Source organism: Babylonia areolata, chromosome 18 (assembly GCF_041734735.1).
Source record: "Babylonia areolata isolate BAREFJ2019XMU chromosome 18, ASM4173473v1, whole genome shotgun sequence".
In the NCBI taxonomy this organism is placed as follows: Eukaryota; Metazoa; Mollusca; class Gastropoda; order Neogastropoda; family Buccinidae; genus Babylonia; species Babylonia areolata.
In genome coordinates this window covers 1,000,717-1,016,705 of record NC_134893.1, presented here as the reverse complement: position 1 = coordinate 1,016,705, position 15,989 = coordinate 1,000,717, and the positions used below count along the sequence as shown (strand labels likewise).

Sequence of the window (15,989 nt, the reverse complement as noted above, 5' to 3'; positions counted from 1 at the left end):
TCTCTCTCTCTCTCTTTCTCTCTCCTCTCTCGGCTTTCGTGTCTCTGTCTCTCTCTCCATCCCTCCCCCCCCCCCCCTCTCTCCGAGTCTCAGTCTGGCACACAATCGTTGACCGCCTCGCTGAATGCTGAGTAACGTAACTAAAATCCACGTATGGAGACACTAATACTAAAGATTGCTCCATGGACCAACACTCCAGATAATTTGAAACCCAGTGAAACTGAAGTCGGCTGCATGGAGCTAGTAAAGTCCCGCAGCTCGTAAGTAGTCTGGTGTTAAACTGAAACGACAATTATTGAAGAAGGTGAAAAGCCACACACTCAAGAAACAGACAAATAAACAACAACACCGGCTGAACAACATAAAACGGAAGCGGCAAAAACTTCACCCACAGTTAACTTCAGCAAGTCACATGCCGCGCGAACATTCAGTCTGGACAACAAGAAATTAATCCTAAGCGAATTATCGAACAATAATCCAGTCACAGGTAGTAGCCTACCGATGATTTAACTAGCCTAGCTGTGGTCTCAGCATGGTGCCAGACCTGCCTGTACACCCCTGTGTCAAGCCCACAATATTTCCCCTGTCCATAAATCGTCGCCGGCGACAAGATTTGGCAGACCTGGTTCCGAAGATTGCCACCCAAACCGAGTGTGTCGTCTTTCGGAGCAAACCTTGGGAAGGCTGACATATTTCAGTGAAGGAGCTGTTGAGCTATTCTGGGCTGGATTTGCTTGTACGTGTAGCGGTCTGATTTAAACACCTATCTCTTTCTAGTGCTATTCTGGGCTGGATTTGCTTGTACGTGTAGCGGTCTTATTTAAACACCCATCTCTTTCTAGTACTTTGATACACATAATTTCATTTCGTTATCTGTCTGGTCACGGTCTGTCTGTCTGTCTCTCTCATTGTGTGTGTGTGTGTGTGTGTGTGTGTGTGTGTGTGTGAGCATGTATGTATGTATGTGAGAGTGCGAGATTATGTCCCAACCCCCACCGCCGCCTCCATCCGCCCTTAAAACACAGAGAGAGAGAGAGAGAGAGAGAGAGAGAGAGAGAGAGAGAGAGAGAGAGAGAGAGAGAGAGCAAGCTGATCATGAAGAGCAGCTGATACAGCTGGTCTGTACCAGTCGCCATCGCGGGCAGCAAATTTCAAGCCAATGACAAATTTTGGGAATGCGGAAAGAAGAAGTTTGTTGCGGGCGACAACTTTCGTCAGTTGTGGCGGCTACAGTTTCAAGGACGAGGTCTGCCAAAAAGTGTCGCCGGTGACACTTTTGGCGGGCGACAATATTGGCCGTAACGATAGTGACAATTCTAACGCAGACCTTAGCTCTGTGCCAGACCAGCACACGTGCGGTGCAATAGAGCACCAGACTTCAGGACGCACGAGTAGACTGGAGCGAAAGTCTGGTGCTGTGTTGGAGGGTAGTGAGATATCAAGGCTGAACCGAAAGGTGTTACTTTATTTTCATATAACGTTTTGGGACAAGGCTGGGGGTGAGTAGTGTGTGTGTGTGTGTGTGTGTGTGTGTGTGTGTGTCTGTTTATAGATCGGAATAGGAAATTGAAACGATTTGCTTGTGTTTGGGAATCACAGACATTTTAATTATTTAAAAGTAAAGGTTATTTTTGTCGCAGTATCATTACTGCATTGAAGGGTATTTTTGAAAAGTTAAGGAATGACTCGGTATATCAAAGTAATAAATGTATGGTGTTTTTGTAAGACATGAAAAGAAATTCAAGACAGAAAAATGCTTTGGTTAATTGCCCTGTAGAATCACAGTTTATCTTTCATATCTAAAATGCAATAATTACTGTTTACCGATTAAAACAGTGCAGAAAATGGAATTTCAATGAAAAACAACAATCGTGTTTGTAGATAATCTGTAACGAATTCTGTTGGTGATGAATTTGATTTTATTACGTTTTTTTTCTTCTTCTTTTAATCATAAGGAGTATTGCCCGACAATTGGTTATTGCCAATGTCTTTACTTCTCGTTGACTCAGTTGTGTACAGAAAGTGAGTCTGTGTAATACTGAACCCAGTATTTCGGCTGTGTGTGTGAGGGTGTGGTGGGTGGGGGGAGGTATGTGTGTGGTCACCTTTAATGTTGTCATTTTCTCGGCAACTACAAGTGGCATAGGAACCAAAGTTGGCAGGATGGTAGGTATGAATAAGACCTTTAGATTCACCACCGTATCATGAAAAGGTAAGCAGGGTGAGAGGTCAAAAGATCAAGGTCATGATTTGGCAAAATAGATAATCCTTGATAGATACCGTATCTTACATCCACTTTTAACTCTCTCCATACGAACGGCGAAAGAGACGACAATTACAGCGTTTCATCGCAATTAGTATCATCAAAATATAGCAAGCGGAAGGCTCTTACACTGAAGAGGTGAATGTTGACAAAGAATACCGCAATTCTGACGACGGAAGCAAAAGGTTGGGTCATTCAGACACCCACTGGAATCCGGTGGAGGGGTGTCTGTAGAGGAGACGAGAGGACTGGCCGTCCTGAGTGAGTTAATCAAACTTGTTCTTGTGACTGCTTTTTGATACAGCATGATCCATAAATAAATTCAAAATCAAGAGTAAAGGTCAAGGGCACAACCTGACATATGATATATGAAACATATCTGCGTGCAAGAGTTTTTCTGCATAATCTCCAGCAAACATGATACAATGATTGGTTATGGTGAAAACAAAAGCCGTGTAAAGAATCAGGGTCAGAGGTCAGAGGTCAATGTCATAATATGGCCTATTGGAAAATGCAAAAACGTGATAAAACTCTGTTTTTTCATCCAATTTTCATTCAACAAGGCATAACAGATTGTGATTTGTTTTGGGTGGAAAATCGGTGCTTTGTAAATTTAGAGATCAAAGGTCAAGGTCACATCAGTGTCTTTATGCCAGATTATATGTTTGACAGTTGTTTTATTTATTTTTTTTCATTTTGTTTTATTTTTTCTAATGACCCCTTTGGTGAATCAAATGTTTATTATACGTGAGTCTTGAAGGCCTTGCCTCTCGTGGCTTGTGTTTTCTGCAGACAAACGGGTTCTATTAAGAATGAGTAAAACCGTGAAAACTGACAGAGTTACGCGGTGATGCGTTGCTGAATGTCTGTGAATGTCTCTACGTCTGCCCCGACTTCACATGTAATAGATGGTTAGTCACATAACGTGATTAAAACAGCGTGATTTGGGACGGAAAATGTGTGTGAGCTTATTTCTGTCATCCCATATTGGGTTGTTGTTTCTTCGCATGTCATCCGCTCTCTCTCTCTCTCTCTCTCTCTCAGCTTATGTAGCTTTACGCAACGAGTTCTTTCCGCATGAGTCCGAGACTCATAATTTGCCCACACTGATGGGAGCTGATGACGACGAGGCCGTGTCAAGGCTTTCTCGCTTTCTGTATAGAGTTTTTAAATTGCGCTCAGAGCGTACACGCTGAAGCTGGCTTCCAGGCTGCATCCAGCATTTCATTCCGATACTCGTGATGTTAGTTTGCTACGCTTCATGACAATGTCTGTCTACTTTGTCTGTCTACTTTTTTTTTTTTTTTAACGCTGAATGACCTATTCCCCAACTCCCCATTGAAATGAACCTTATGTGTTTCTTCAGTAAAAACATCATCATCATCATCATCATCATCACCATCTCTCTCTTTAATTGTGTCACTCTGGTAGATCCCAATGCTCTCATGCTGCATTGTTTGTCTGTGACTGGAGGTAAAGGCAGTAAAATCATTGTCCGACTTTCCCCAACCCACTTGGCACTGCGGGGACCACAAGGAAATGGCAGTAAAATCATTGTCCGACTTTCCCCAACCCACCTGGCACTGCCGGGACCACAAGGTAAAGGCAGTAAAATCATTGTCCGACTTTCCCCAACCCACTTGGCACTGCGGGGACCACAAGGTAATGGCAGTAAAATCATTGTCCGACTTTCCCCAACCCACCTAGCACTGTGGGGACCACAAGGTAAAGGCAGTAAAATCATTGTCCGACTTTCCCCAACCCACTTGGCACTGCGGGGACCACAAGGTAAAGGCAGTAAAATCATTGTCCGACTTTCCCCAACCCACCTAGCACTGTGGGGACCACAAGGTAAAGGCAGTAAAATCATTGTCCGACTTTCCCCAACCCACCTGGCACTGCGGGGACCACAAGGTAAAGGCAGAAAAATCATTGTCAGACTTTGCCCAACCCACCTAGCACTGCGGGGACCACAAGGTAATGGCAGTAAAATCATTGTCCGACTTTCCCCAACCAACCGGGCACTGCCGGGACCACAAGGAAAGGAGCCCCGGCAAACAGCAGTAACGACACGAGGGGGAAAAACAAACAAAGCAACAGTGGGTTCAGGAAGAAAATACATCAACACATATCAATTTTCTGTCCGATAAAATACATCAACACATATCAATTTTCTGTCCGATAAAATACATCAACACATATCAATTTTCTGTCTGATAAAATACATCAAAACATATCAATTTTCTGTCTGATAAAATACATCAACACATGTCAATTTTCTGTCTGATAAAATACATCAAAACATATCGATTTTCTGTCTGATAAAATACATCAAAACATATCGATTTTCTGTCTGATAAAAAAAGAAGAAGAAGAAAGCAAAACCCAAATTACACAAATAGGAGAAAACCAAGCACAATCCAACAAAGTTATTTTCTTCCTTTTTATTCAAAAGAATCCAGCTTGGAAACTAGATACAAACCCTTAGAAAATTCATTATCACTTTCCCGGGAGAGTCATTAATTATGTGAGGCGACGTTTACCATTGCTGTGGTACTAATTAAACAATGAACGGAATTCCAGAACAAGGCAGTACCATGCCTTCCTCCAAAGAGAAGAAAACAACAACAACAAGAGGAGGAGGAGGGAGGAGGGGGAGGGGGAGGAGACGGGGGATCGAACACCAACAGACCGTGCACCCAAGGAGGACCCCGAGTGGTCTTCAGCCGTCAGCACACCGTCATTGACGAGAAAGCCAACGCCGACGATGAAGCCCGCCGCCATCTGTACACAGCTCACAGCCCCTCGCGCCTCAAGTCTCGCGGCCAGGACAAGGGCACACAACAACCACGCAACCCCCCCACCCGAGGCGGAGACGACGGAGGAGGAGGAGGTGGTGGTGGTGGTGGTGGTGCTGGGGGCTTGGCCCAACTGTCGGAAGAAGAACGGAGTCGCCGAAGCACGGGTTGCTCTCTGTGCGAGGAGCCCCTGACGGAGCCCAAAGTGCTGTGCTGCCGGAGGTTCTGCAAGAAGTGTCTCCAGAGCCATATCGACATCTCGGAGCTAGACAGCAAGGTGGAGTGCGTGGTGTGCAGGCGGCAGGTGGACGTTCCCGACAACACCCAGCCGCGCACCACGTGGGCCGAGCAGTTCCCGACAGACCCCTTTGTCCACAGCCTGCAGGAGGTGACTCGGCAGCTGGGTCTGAAGCACGACTGCCACGTGTGCCGGACCTCCAAGAGCACCCACACTGACGCCACCATCTACTGCTTCGACTGCGACACGTACTTCTGTGAGGACTGTAACGTCATGCACTTGCAGCTGCGTGGGCTGACGTCACACTGCACGGCGCTGATGTCCAGCCTGCAGCCGCGTGACGTCATGTCTCGGCGCCGCGTCTTTTGCCACAGGCACGAGGACCGGCCAATCGAGCGGGTCTGCCGGTCATGTGACCACCTTCTGCTGTGTCGTGAATGCGCGAATCAAGGGCACAAAAAATGTACTGTGCTTCCCATTCAGCAGGTGAGTATAATAGCGTGTGTTGGGGGGTGAGGTAGGGGGGGAGTGGGTGTGTGTGAATCAGAATCAGGAAATTTCTTTTTCATGATAACATCAACAATTTTTTTTATGGACATACCAACATATGGTAAAACCAACCCAATGTGTGTGTGTGTGTGTGTGTGTGTGTGTGTGTGTGTGTGTGTGTGTGCGCGTGTGCGTGTACTGCATTGTATTGTATTGTACTGAACTGTATTTTTGTCATCACAAATTTCTCTATGTGAAAATCGGGCTGATCTTCCCGGGGAGAGCGCGTCGCCACAACACAGCGCCACCCAGATACTGTTCCTCCCTCTGTCTGCAAAAAGCCCAGTGGTAATGCAGCCAGTAGGAAGTGAATGTCCACCGATTTGTACTGCCCCCTTCACTAGGCCTTGAGTGGTGGTCTGGGTGCTAGTCATTCGCTGGGATGAGACGGAGGATAAACGGAGGACCGTGTGCAGCGTGCACTTTGCGCGCGTAAAAAGAATATACGGCAACAAAAAGCAAGGAAAAAAAAAGAAAGAAAAAAGAAAAAGGCAAAAAGTTTATTTCTTGAGCCCCTGGGGACATTGAAACTTTACATACATACATCTTTTACACATCCCATAGAAACTTTACATACATACATCTTTTACACATCCCATAGAAACTTTACATACATACATCTTTTACACATCCCATGGAAACTTTAAGCACATACATCTTTTACACATCTCGTATAAACAAAAAGAGTAATGTCAAAAGTACAAAAAGAAAACAAAAACGCCCATTCACTCAAACACCCATGTACACACTGATGTTTGATAAGTATTTTTCCTTCAACAGACATAAATTTACCGAGAACTACAGAATCATTTTGATACTGAAACAAACACTGCAGACAGAAACCAAGAGTGGCTGCACTTACCGAGAAGAACTACAGAATCACTTGATACTGAACAAACCGCAACAGACAAGAGTGCTGCACTTGAGAGAACACAGAATGCATTTGAATACAAACAACTACAACAAAACAAAGTGGCGCTGTACTGTGGCGACGTGCTCTGCCCTTTAAGAGTAGACCGCATTTCAGAGAAATCTATTGTGACACAAATGTAAATGGAAGAATTTACAGTGGCATAACATACAATACAATTTCAAACCAAATGTCATTATAGATGTCTTGTGGTACTGGTGGGTGTGAGAGGGAGTGTGTGTGAGTTTCACACCAAATGTAAGATAGGATGATATTGGTGTGGGTGTGAGAGGGAGTGTGTGTGTGATTCACACCAAATGTAAGATAGGATGATACTGGTGTGGGTGTGAGAGGGAGTGTGTGTGTGAGTTTCACACCAAATGTAAGATAGGATGATATTGGTGTGGGTGTGAGAGGGAGTGTGTGTGTGTTTCACACCAAATGTAAGATAGGATGATATTGGTGTGGGTGTGAGAGGGAGTGTGTGTGTGTTTCACACCAAATGTAAGATAGGATGATACTGGTGTGGGTGTGAGAGGGAGGTGTGTGTGTTTCACACCAAATGTAAGATAGGATGATATTGGTGGGTGTGAGAGGGAGGTGTGTGTGATTTACACCAAATGTAAGATAGGATGATATTGGTGTGGGTGTGAGAGGGAGGTGTGTGTGATTTACACCAAATGTAAGATAGGATGATACTGGTGTGGGTGTGAGAGGGAGTGTGTGTGTGATTCACACCAAATGTAAGATAGGATGATATTGGTGTGGGTGTGAGAGGGAGGTGTGTGTGATTTACACCAAATGTAAGATAGGATGATATTGGGTGGGTGTGAGAGGGAGTGTGTGTGTGATTTACACCAAATGTAAGATAGGATGATACTGGTGTGGGTGTGAGAGGGAGTGTGTGTGTGATTCACACCAAATGTAAGATAGGATGATATTGGTGTGGGTGTGAGAGGGAGGTGTGTGTGATTTACACCAAATGTAAGATAGGATGATATTGGTGTGGGTGTGAGAGGGAGGTGTGTGTGAGTTTCACACCAAATGTAAGATAGGATGATATTGGTGTGGGTGTGAGAGGGAGTGTGTGTGTGTTTCACACCAAATGTAAGATAGGATGATACTGGTGTGGGTGTGAGAGGGAGTGTATGTGTGTTTCACACCAAATGTAAGATAGGATGATATTGGTGGGTGTGAGAGGGAGGTGTGTGTGATTTACACCAAATGTAAGATAGGATGATATTGGTGTGGGTGTGAGAGGGAGTGTGTGTGTGTTTCACACCAAATGTAAGATAGGATGATATTGGTGTGGGTGTGAGAGGGAGTGTGTGTGTGAGTTTCACACCAAATGTAAGATAGGATGATACTGGTGTGGGTGTGAGAGGGAGTGTGTGTGTGAGTTGCACACCAAATGTAAGATAGGATGATATTGGTGTGGGTGTGAGAGGGAGTGTGTGTGAGTTTCACACCAAATGTAAGATAGGATCAAAACAATTTAGAACTAAAAAACAAAACAATTAATTTTAGATTTTAGGAAGACCAGATCTGACCCCCACTTATCATTAAAGACAAGCAAGTGGAGATCATCAGCGAATTTGAATTTCTTGGACTGATCATCTCCAACGATTTGAAATGGGAGAAAAATAGGGGGAAAAAATTGTTAAGAAAGTACAACAGCGTCTGTACTTTCTTCGGCGCCTGACCCTGAAACATTGACACACTGAAACACTGAAACACTGACCCTGAAACATTGACACACCGACCCTGAAACACTGACCCTGAAACACCAACACACTTACCCTGAAACACTGACACACTGATCCTGAAACACTGACCCTGAAACACTGACCCTGAAACGTTGACACACTGACCCTGAAACACTGACCCTGAAACACTGACACACTGACCCTGAAACACTGACCCCGAAACACTGGCACACTGACCCTGAAACACTGACCTCGAAACACTGGCACACTGACCCTGACCCTGACACACTGACCCTGAAACACCGACACACTGACCCTGACACAGGCCCTGACACACAGACCATGACACACTGACCCGAAACACTGACACACTGACCATGACACACCGACCCCGAAACACTGACACACTGACCCTGACACACCGACCCGGAAACACTGACCCGGAAACACTGACCCTGACACACCGACCCGGAAACACTGATCCTGAAAAAACCGACCCTGACACACTGACGCTGTGCAGGTGGCGGCCGACAAACGGCGACAGGTGGAAGGTGTGAAAGAAGACCTGGACGCCGCCATCAGACAGGTGGAGGAGGAAGACGAAGTGCTGCGCAATCGGGGCTGGAGGAATGAGAACAGGGCGTGTCAGAGAAAGGAGGACATCCAGGCTGCCTTTGGTCGGATCGAGAAGGCGGTGAGTGTGCTCAGCTTCAGTGGTTCTTTCAGCACACACTGTATACCCTCTGTGCTGTTTAGTCATTAGTTATCATTTAGTTAGTTTCCGTATTATCATTTGATTGTTCATCCATGTCATTATACTGTATTCTAGGTGTGCAGGCACACCCACACCCAACCCCTCCTACCCACACATCCTCACCCCCCACCCCGTCACTCACTCATCCACTCATGCGCAAAGAGCGCATTCTTCCTTCCCATGTTTTCCCTGAACTCATATCGTTTACAGTGATAAGACGTTAAACGAAAGAAAGGACACAAATACTAATGATATTAATAGTAATTATCATTTTCGTTGTTGTCATTATGATTTAAAAAAAAATTATCTATTTATATGTTTTCGTGTAATAATTACAATGGTGTTTTGCGTGTTTATTTTCCTTGAACAATAGCAACAGCCATTAATGGCCTAATACACCAGACCATTAACAACAACAGCACAAACAGGAAAAACAGACTTGGCATTCTCTGTACATGACATGTGTAGGATCAAATGATGATCATTAACAACAACAACACAAACAGGAAAAACAGACTTGGCATTCTCTGTACATGACATGTGTAGGATCAAATGATGATCATTAACAACAACAACAGCACAAACAGGAAGAACAGACTTGGCATTCTCTGTACATGACATGTGAAGATCAGATGACCATCCCCAGAAGACAGGAACACATCACACAAGTAAAATCACACATGTCTTGTGAGATAAATACAACCCGTTGACTGCCATGCCAGTAGAAATCACGGGCACTGTGACGTCACTGATGACATCATCAATAGAAGGGAAATAACCCTGGAAGGCTGAAAAATCACCAGTTTGATCTAGAGTGGTGTATCCCAGTTTCTGGCTGATTGATCCGGAATGTTTCACGGGTGTCAATGGATGAGAAAAGAAATGTACACGCCAGAGAAGGCCTGTAGCAATCAGCGCCTCCTGTTCCCACTGTCATTGACACTGAGTGTTGTATGTGGAGTATTGGTGTCATTGACAGAGTGTTTTATGTGGAGTATTGGTGTCATTGACACTGAGTGTTGTATGTGGAGTATTGGTGTCATTGACAGAGTGTTTTATGTGGAGTATTGGTGTCATTGACACTGAGTGTTTTATGTGGAGTATTGGTGTCATTGACACTGAGTGTTTTATGTGGAGTATTGGTGTCATTGACACTGAGTGTTTTATGTGTGTTTTATGTGGAGTATTGGTGTCATTGACATAGTGTTTTATGTGGAGTATTGGTGTCATTGGCACTGAGTGTTTTATGTGGAGTATTGGTGTCATTGACATAGTGTTTTATGTGGAGTATTGGTGTCATTGGCACTGAGTGTTTTATGTGGAGTATTGGTGTCATGGACACTGAGTGTTTTATGTGGAGTATTGATGTCATTGACACTGAGTGTTTTATGTGGAGTATTGGTGTCATTGACACTGAGTGTTGTATGTGTGTTTTATGTGGAGTATTGGTGTCATTGACATAGTGTTTTATGTGGAGTATTGGTGTCATTGGCACTGAGTGTTTTATGTGGAGTATTGGTGTCATTGACATAGTGTTTTATGTGGAGTATTGGTGTCATTGGCACTGAGTGTTTTATGTGGAGTATTGGTGTCATGGACACTGAGTGTTTTATGTGGAGTATTGATATCATTGACACTGAGTGTTTTATGTGGAGTATTGGTGTCATTGACACTGAGTGTTGTATGTGTGTTTTATGTGGAGTATTGGTGTCATTGACATAGTGTTTTATGTGGAGTATTGGTGTCATTGACACTGAGTGTTTTATGTGGAGTATTGGTGTCATTGACACTGAGTGTTTTATGTGGAGTATTGGTGTCATGGACACTGAGTGTTTTATGTGGAGTATTGGTGTCATTGACACTGAGTGTTTTATGTGGAGTATTGATGTCATTGACACTGAGTGTTTTATGTGGAGTATTGGTGTCATTGACACTGAGTGTTTTATGTGGAGTATTGGTGTCATTGCCACTGAGTGGTTTATGTGTAGCATTGGTGTCATTGACACTGAGTGTTTATGTGGAGTATTGGTGTCATTGACACTGAGTGTTTTATGTGGAGTATTGGTGTCATTGACACTGAGTGTTTTATGTGTGTTTTATGTGGAGTATTGGTGTCATTGACACTGAGTGTTTTATGTGGAGTATTGGTGTCATTGACACTGAGTGTTTTATGTGTGTTTTATGTGGAGTATTGGTGTCATTGACATAGTGTTTTATGTGGAGTATTGGTGTCATTGACACTGAGTGTTTTATGTGGAGTATTGGTGTCATTGACACTGAGTGTTTTATGTGGAGTATTGGTGTCATTGACACTGAGTGTTTTATGTGGAGTATTGGTGTCATTGACACTGAGTGTTTTATGTGGAGTATTGGTGTCATGGACACTGAGTGTTTTATGTGGAGTATTGGTGTCATGGACACTGAGTGTTTTATGTGGAGTATTGGTGTCATTGACACTGAGTGTTTTATGTGGAGTATTGGTGTCATGGACACTGAGTGTTTTATGTGGAGTATTGGTGTCATTGACACTGAGTGTTTTATGTGGAGTATTGGTGTCATTGACACTGAGTGTTTTTTTATGTGGAGTATTGGTGTCATTGACACTGAGTGTTTTGTGTGTGTTGTATGTGGAGTATTGATGTCATTGACACTGAGTGTTTTATGTGGAGTATTGGTGTCATTGACAGAGTGTTTTATGTGGAGTATTGGTGTCATTGACACTGAGTGTTTTATGTGGAGTATTGATGTCATTGACACTGAGTGTTTTATGTGGAGTATTGGTGTCATTGACACTGAGTGTTTTATGTGGAGTATTGGTGTCATTGACACTGAGTGTTGTATGTGCAGTATTGTGTCATTGACACTGAGTGTTTTATGTGGAGTATTGTTGTCATTGACACTGAGTGTTTTATGTGGAGTATTGCTGTCATTGACAAAGTGTTGTATGTGCAGTATTGGTGTCATTGACACTAAGTGTTTTATGTGGAGTATTGGTGTCATTGACACTGAGTGTTTCATGTGCAGTATTGGTGTCATTGACACTGAGTGTTTTATGTGGAGTATTGGTGTCATTGCCACTGAGTGTTTTATGTGGAGTATTGGTGTCACTGACACTGAGTGTTTTATGTGGAGTATTGGTGTCATTGACACTGAGTGTTTTATGTGGAGTATTGGTGTCATTGACACTGAGTGTTTTATGTGGAGTATGGGTGTCATTGACACTGAGTGTTTTATGTGGAGTATTGGTGTCATTGCCACTGAGTGTTTTATGTGGAGTATTGGTGTCATTGACACTGAGTGTTTTATGTGGAGTATTGGTGTCATGGACACTGAGTGTTTTATGTGGAGTATTGGTGTCATGGACACTGAGTGTTTTATGTGGAGTATTGGTGTCATTGACAGAGTGTTTTATGTGGAGTATTGGTGTCATTGACACTGAGTGTTTTATGTGGAGTATTGGTGTCATTGACAGAGTGTTTTATGTGGAGTATTGGTGTCATTGACACTGAGTGTTTTATGTGGAGTATTGGTGTCATTGACACTGAGTGTTTTATGTGGAGTATTGGTGTCATTGACACTGAGTGTTTTATGTGGAGTATTGGTGTCATTGACACTGAGTGTTTTATGTGGAGTATTGGTGTCATTGCCACTGAGTGTTGTATGTGGAATATTGGTGTCATTGACACTGAGTGTTTTATGTGGAGTATTGGTGTCATTGACAGAGTGTTTTATGTGGAGTATTGGTGTCATTCACACTGAGTGTTTTATGTGGAGTATTGGTGTCATGGACACTGAGTGTTTTATGTGGAGTATTGGTGTCATTGACAGAGTGTTTTATGTGGAGTATTGGTGTCATTGACACTGAGTGTTTTATGTGGAGTATTGGTGTCATTGACACTAAGTGTTTTATGTGGAGTATTGGTGTCATTGACAGAGTGTTTTATGTGTAGTATTGGTGTCATTGACACTAAGTGTTTTATGTGGAGTATTGGTGTCATTGACACTGAGTGTTTTATGTGGAGTATTGGTGTCATTGACACTGAGTGTTTTATGTGGAGTATTGGTGTCATTGACACTGAGTGTTTTATGTGGAGGATTGGTGTCATTGACAGAGTGTTTTATGTGGAGTATTGGTGTCATTGACAGAGTGTTGTATGTGGAGTATTGGTGTCATTGACACTGAGTGTTTTATGTGGAGGATTGGTGTCATTGCCACTGAGTGTTTTATGTGGAGGATTGGTGTCATTGACACTGAGTGTTTTATGTGGAGTATTGGTGTCATTGACAGAGTGTTTTATGTGAAGTATTGGTGTCATTGACAGAGTGTTTTATGTGGAGGATTGGTGTCATTGACAGAGTGTTTTATGTGGAGTATTGGTGTCATTGACAGAGTGTTTTATGTGGAGGATTGGTGTCATTGACACTGAGTGTTTTATGTGGAGGATTGGTGTCATTGACAGAGTGTTTTATGTGGAGTATTGGTGTCATTGACACTGAGTGTTTTATGTGGAGTATTGGTGTCATTGACAGAGTGTTTTATGTGGAGTATTGGTGTCATTGACAGAGTGTTTTATGTGGAGTATTGGTGTCATTGACAGAGTGTTGTATGTGGAGTATTGGTGTCATTGACACTGTTTTATGTGGAGTGTTGGCATAATGGTCACGCGTCTGCCTAGGAAGCGAGAGAATCTGAGTGCACTGGTTCGAATCCGACATCCGGCAGTATTTTCTCCTCCTCCACTAGACTTTCAGTGGTGGTCTGGACGCTAGTTATTCGGATGAGACGATAAATCGAGGTCCCGTGTGCAGCATGCACTTAGCGCACGTGAAAGAAGGGGTGGTGCTCTCAGTGTAGCGACGCGCTGTCCCTGGGGAGAGCAGCCCGAATTTCACACATAGAAACCTGTCGTGACAGAGTAACAGGAAGCACTACGAGCCAGTGACTTTGCCGGATGTGACCACTGCAGGTGGCGGAACGCAGGACACGCCTGCTGGCGGAGATAGAGGAGGACAGTCTGCAGGACGGCCGGGGCACCAGAACCAGGCTCAGCCAGCTGCACGTGCTGAAGGACGCCCTCAAGGACAACGGCTGTCTGGCCCAGGACTTGCTGCATTGCGGCTCCGACAGGGACGTGGTGCAGGCTGCTGATGGCATGGTCACCCAGTGCACCACGCTGTGCCAGGTCAGCACCCGGGCTGGGCTTGGCTTTTCTGTTTATTCAGGCCAGGTTTTTATCTTTCACTGTTGTCGTTCAAACTGTGTGTAACGACATCGTCAGACAGAGCAAAACTCTTTGCGAAGTCACCCCTCTCTCTCTCTCTCAAAGAGGGTGGGCCGGGTGGGGGTGGTGGTGGGAGGGTGGAGGTTAGGGGGTGGGGTGGGGTGGGGCGTGCACTGCTGTTCTTGTGTAAAGGCGTGTTGCACGAGCGCTCTCAATTAAATGTAAATTGCTACGGACTGACAGAAGCTTGTGAGTTCATTCCTCTGAGATATGGTGTGTGTGTGTGTGTGTGTGTGTGTGTGTGTGTGTGTGTGTGTGTGTGTGTGAGTGTGTGTGTGTGTGTGTGTGTGTGTGTGTGTGTGTGTGTGTGTGTGTGTGTGAGAGTGTGTGCGTGTGCGTGTGCGTGTGTGTGTGTGTGTGGTACCTGAAGGCTGTACATTTATGTGTGTCTAACTTTCATTGACAACGTCACGAGCCTCCTTGTCTGCTTTACCATCGTCGTCGTCATTCTTCTTCTTGTTGCTGGTGTTATCGTTCATCATCATAATCATTATCATCATCATCATCAGCTTCATCCTCTTCATCTTCATCATCATATTCTTCTTCTTGTTGCTGGTGTTATCGTTCATCATCATCATCATCATCATCATCATCTCCTTCTTCTTCATCATATTCTTCTTCTCACCATTATCATCATCATCATCATTATTATTATATTATTATCATCATCATTATTGTTGTTGCTGTGATCATCATCACAGATGGCTGGTCTACGTCAGGCCCAGGACCAGTCGACAAGCATGGCCCGGGTGGACAGTTTTTCTGTCAACACCTTCCTGACCTTGCTGGCAGCTCTGGGGGAGGACGTCACGGACAGGCTGGTGGCCTTCAAGACCCGACAGGTCAGTAGGTCACTGGGTCACTGGGTGGGGACATCAGTCAGCTGGTAGGTCACTGGGTGGGGTCGTCAGTCAGATAGTAGGTCACTGGGTGGGGACATCAGTCAGCTGGTAGGTCACTGGGTGGGGACATCAGTCAGCTGGTAGGTCACTGGGTGGGGACATCAGTCAGCTGGTAGGTCACTGGGTGGTACATCAGTCAGCTGGTAGGTCACTGGGTGGGGACATCAGTCAGCTGGTAGGTCACTGGGTGGTACATCAGTCAGCTGGTAGGTCACTCGGTGGGGACATCAGTCATCTGGTAGGTCACTGGGTGGGTCAGTCAGCTGGTAGGTCACTGGGTGGGTCAGTCAGCTGGTAGGTCACTGGGTGGGTCAGTCAGCTGGTAGGTCACTGGGTGGTACATCAGTCAGCTGGTAGGTCACTGGGTGGGTCAGTCAGCTGGTAGGTCACTGGGTGGGGACATCAGTCAGCTGGTAGGTCACTGGGTGGTACATCAGTCAGCTGGTAGGTCACTCGGTGGGGACATCAGTCATCTGGTAGGTCACTGGGTGGGTCAGTCAGCTGGTAGGTCACTGGGTGGGTCAGTCAGCTGGTAGGTCACTGGGTGGGGACATCAGTCAGCTGGTAGGTCACTGGGTGGGTCAGTC

General features: G+C 44.8%; 1 protein-coding gene across 1 annotated transcript in view; it reads left to right on the top strand.

The window, feature by feature from the left end:
- Window positions 1-532: 532 nt before the first annotated feature.
- The window catches only part of LOC143293114 (uncharacterized), a 25,847-nt gene continuing 10,390 nt past the window's right edge, over window positions 533-15,989 (top strand). The window contains exons 1-6 of the mRNA XM_076604022.1: window positions 533-651; window positions 1,234-1,427; window positions 4,968-5,785; window positions 8,985-9,158; window positions 14,186-14,401; window positions 15,220-15,342. Coding sequence (XP_076460137.1) covers window positions 533-651; window positions 1,234-1,427; window positions 4,968-5,785; window positions 8,985-9,158; window positions 14,186-14,401; window positions 15,220-15,342 — 1,644 coding nt within the window. The remainder of the gene's footprint in view (window positions 652-1,233; window positions 1,428-4,967; window positions 5,786-8,984; window positions 9,159-14,185; window positions 14,402-15,219; window positions 15,343-15,989) is intronic.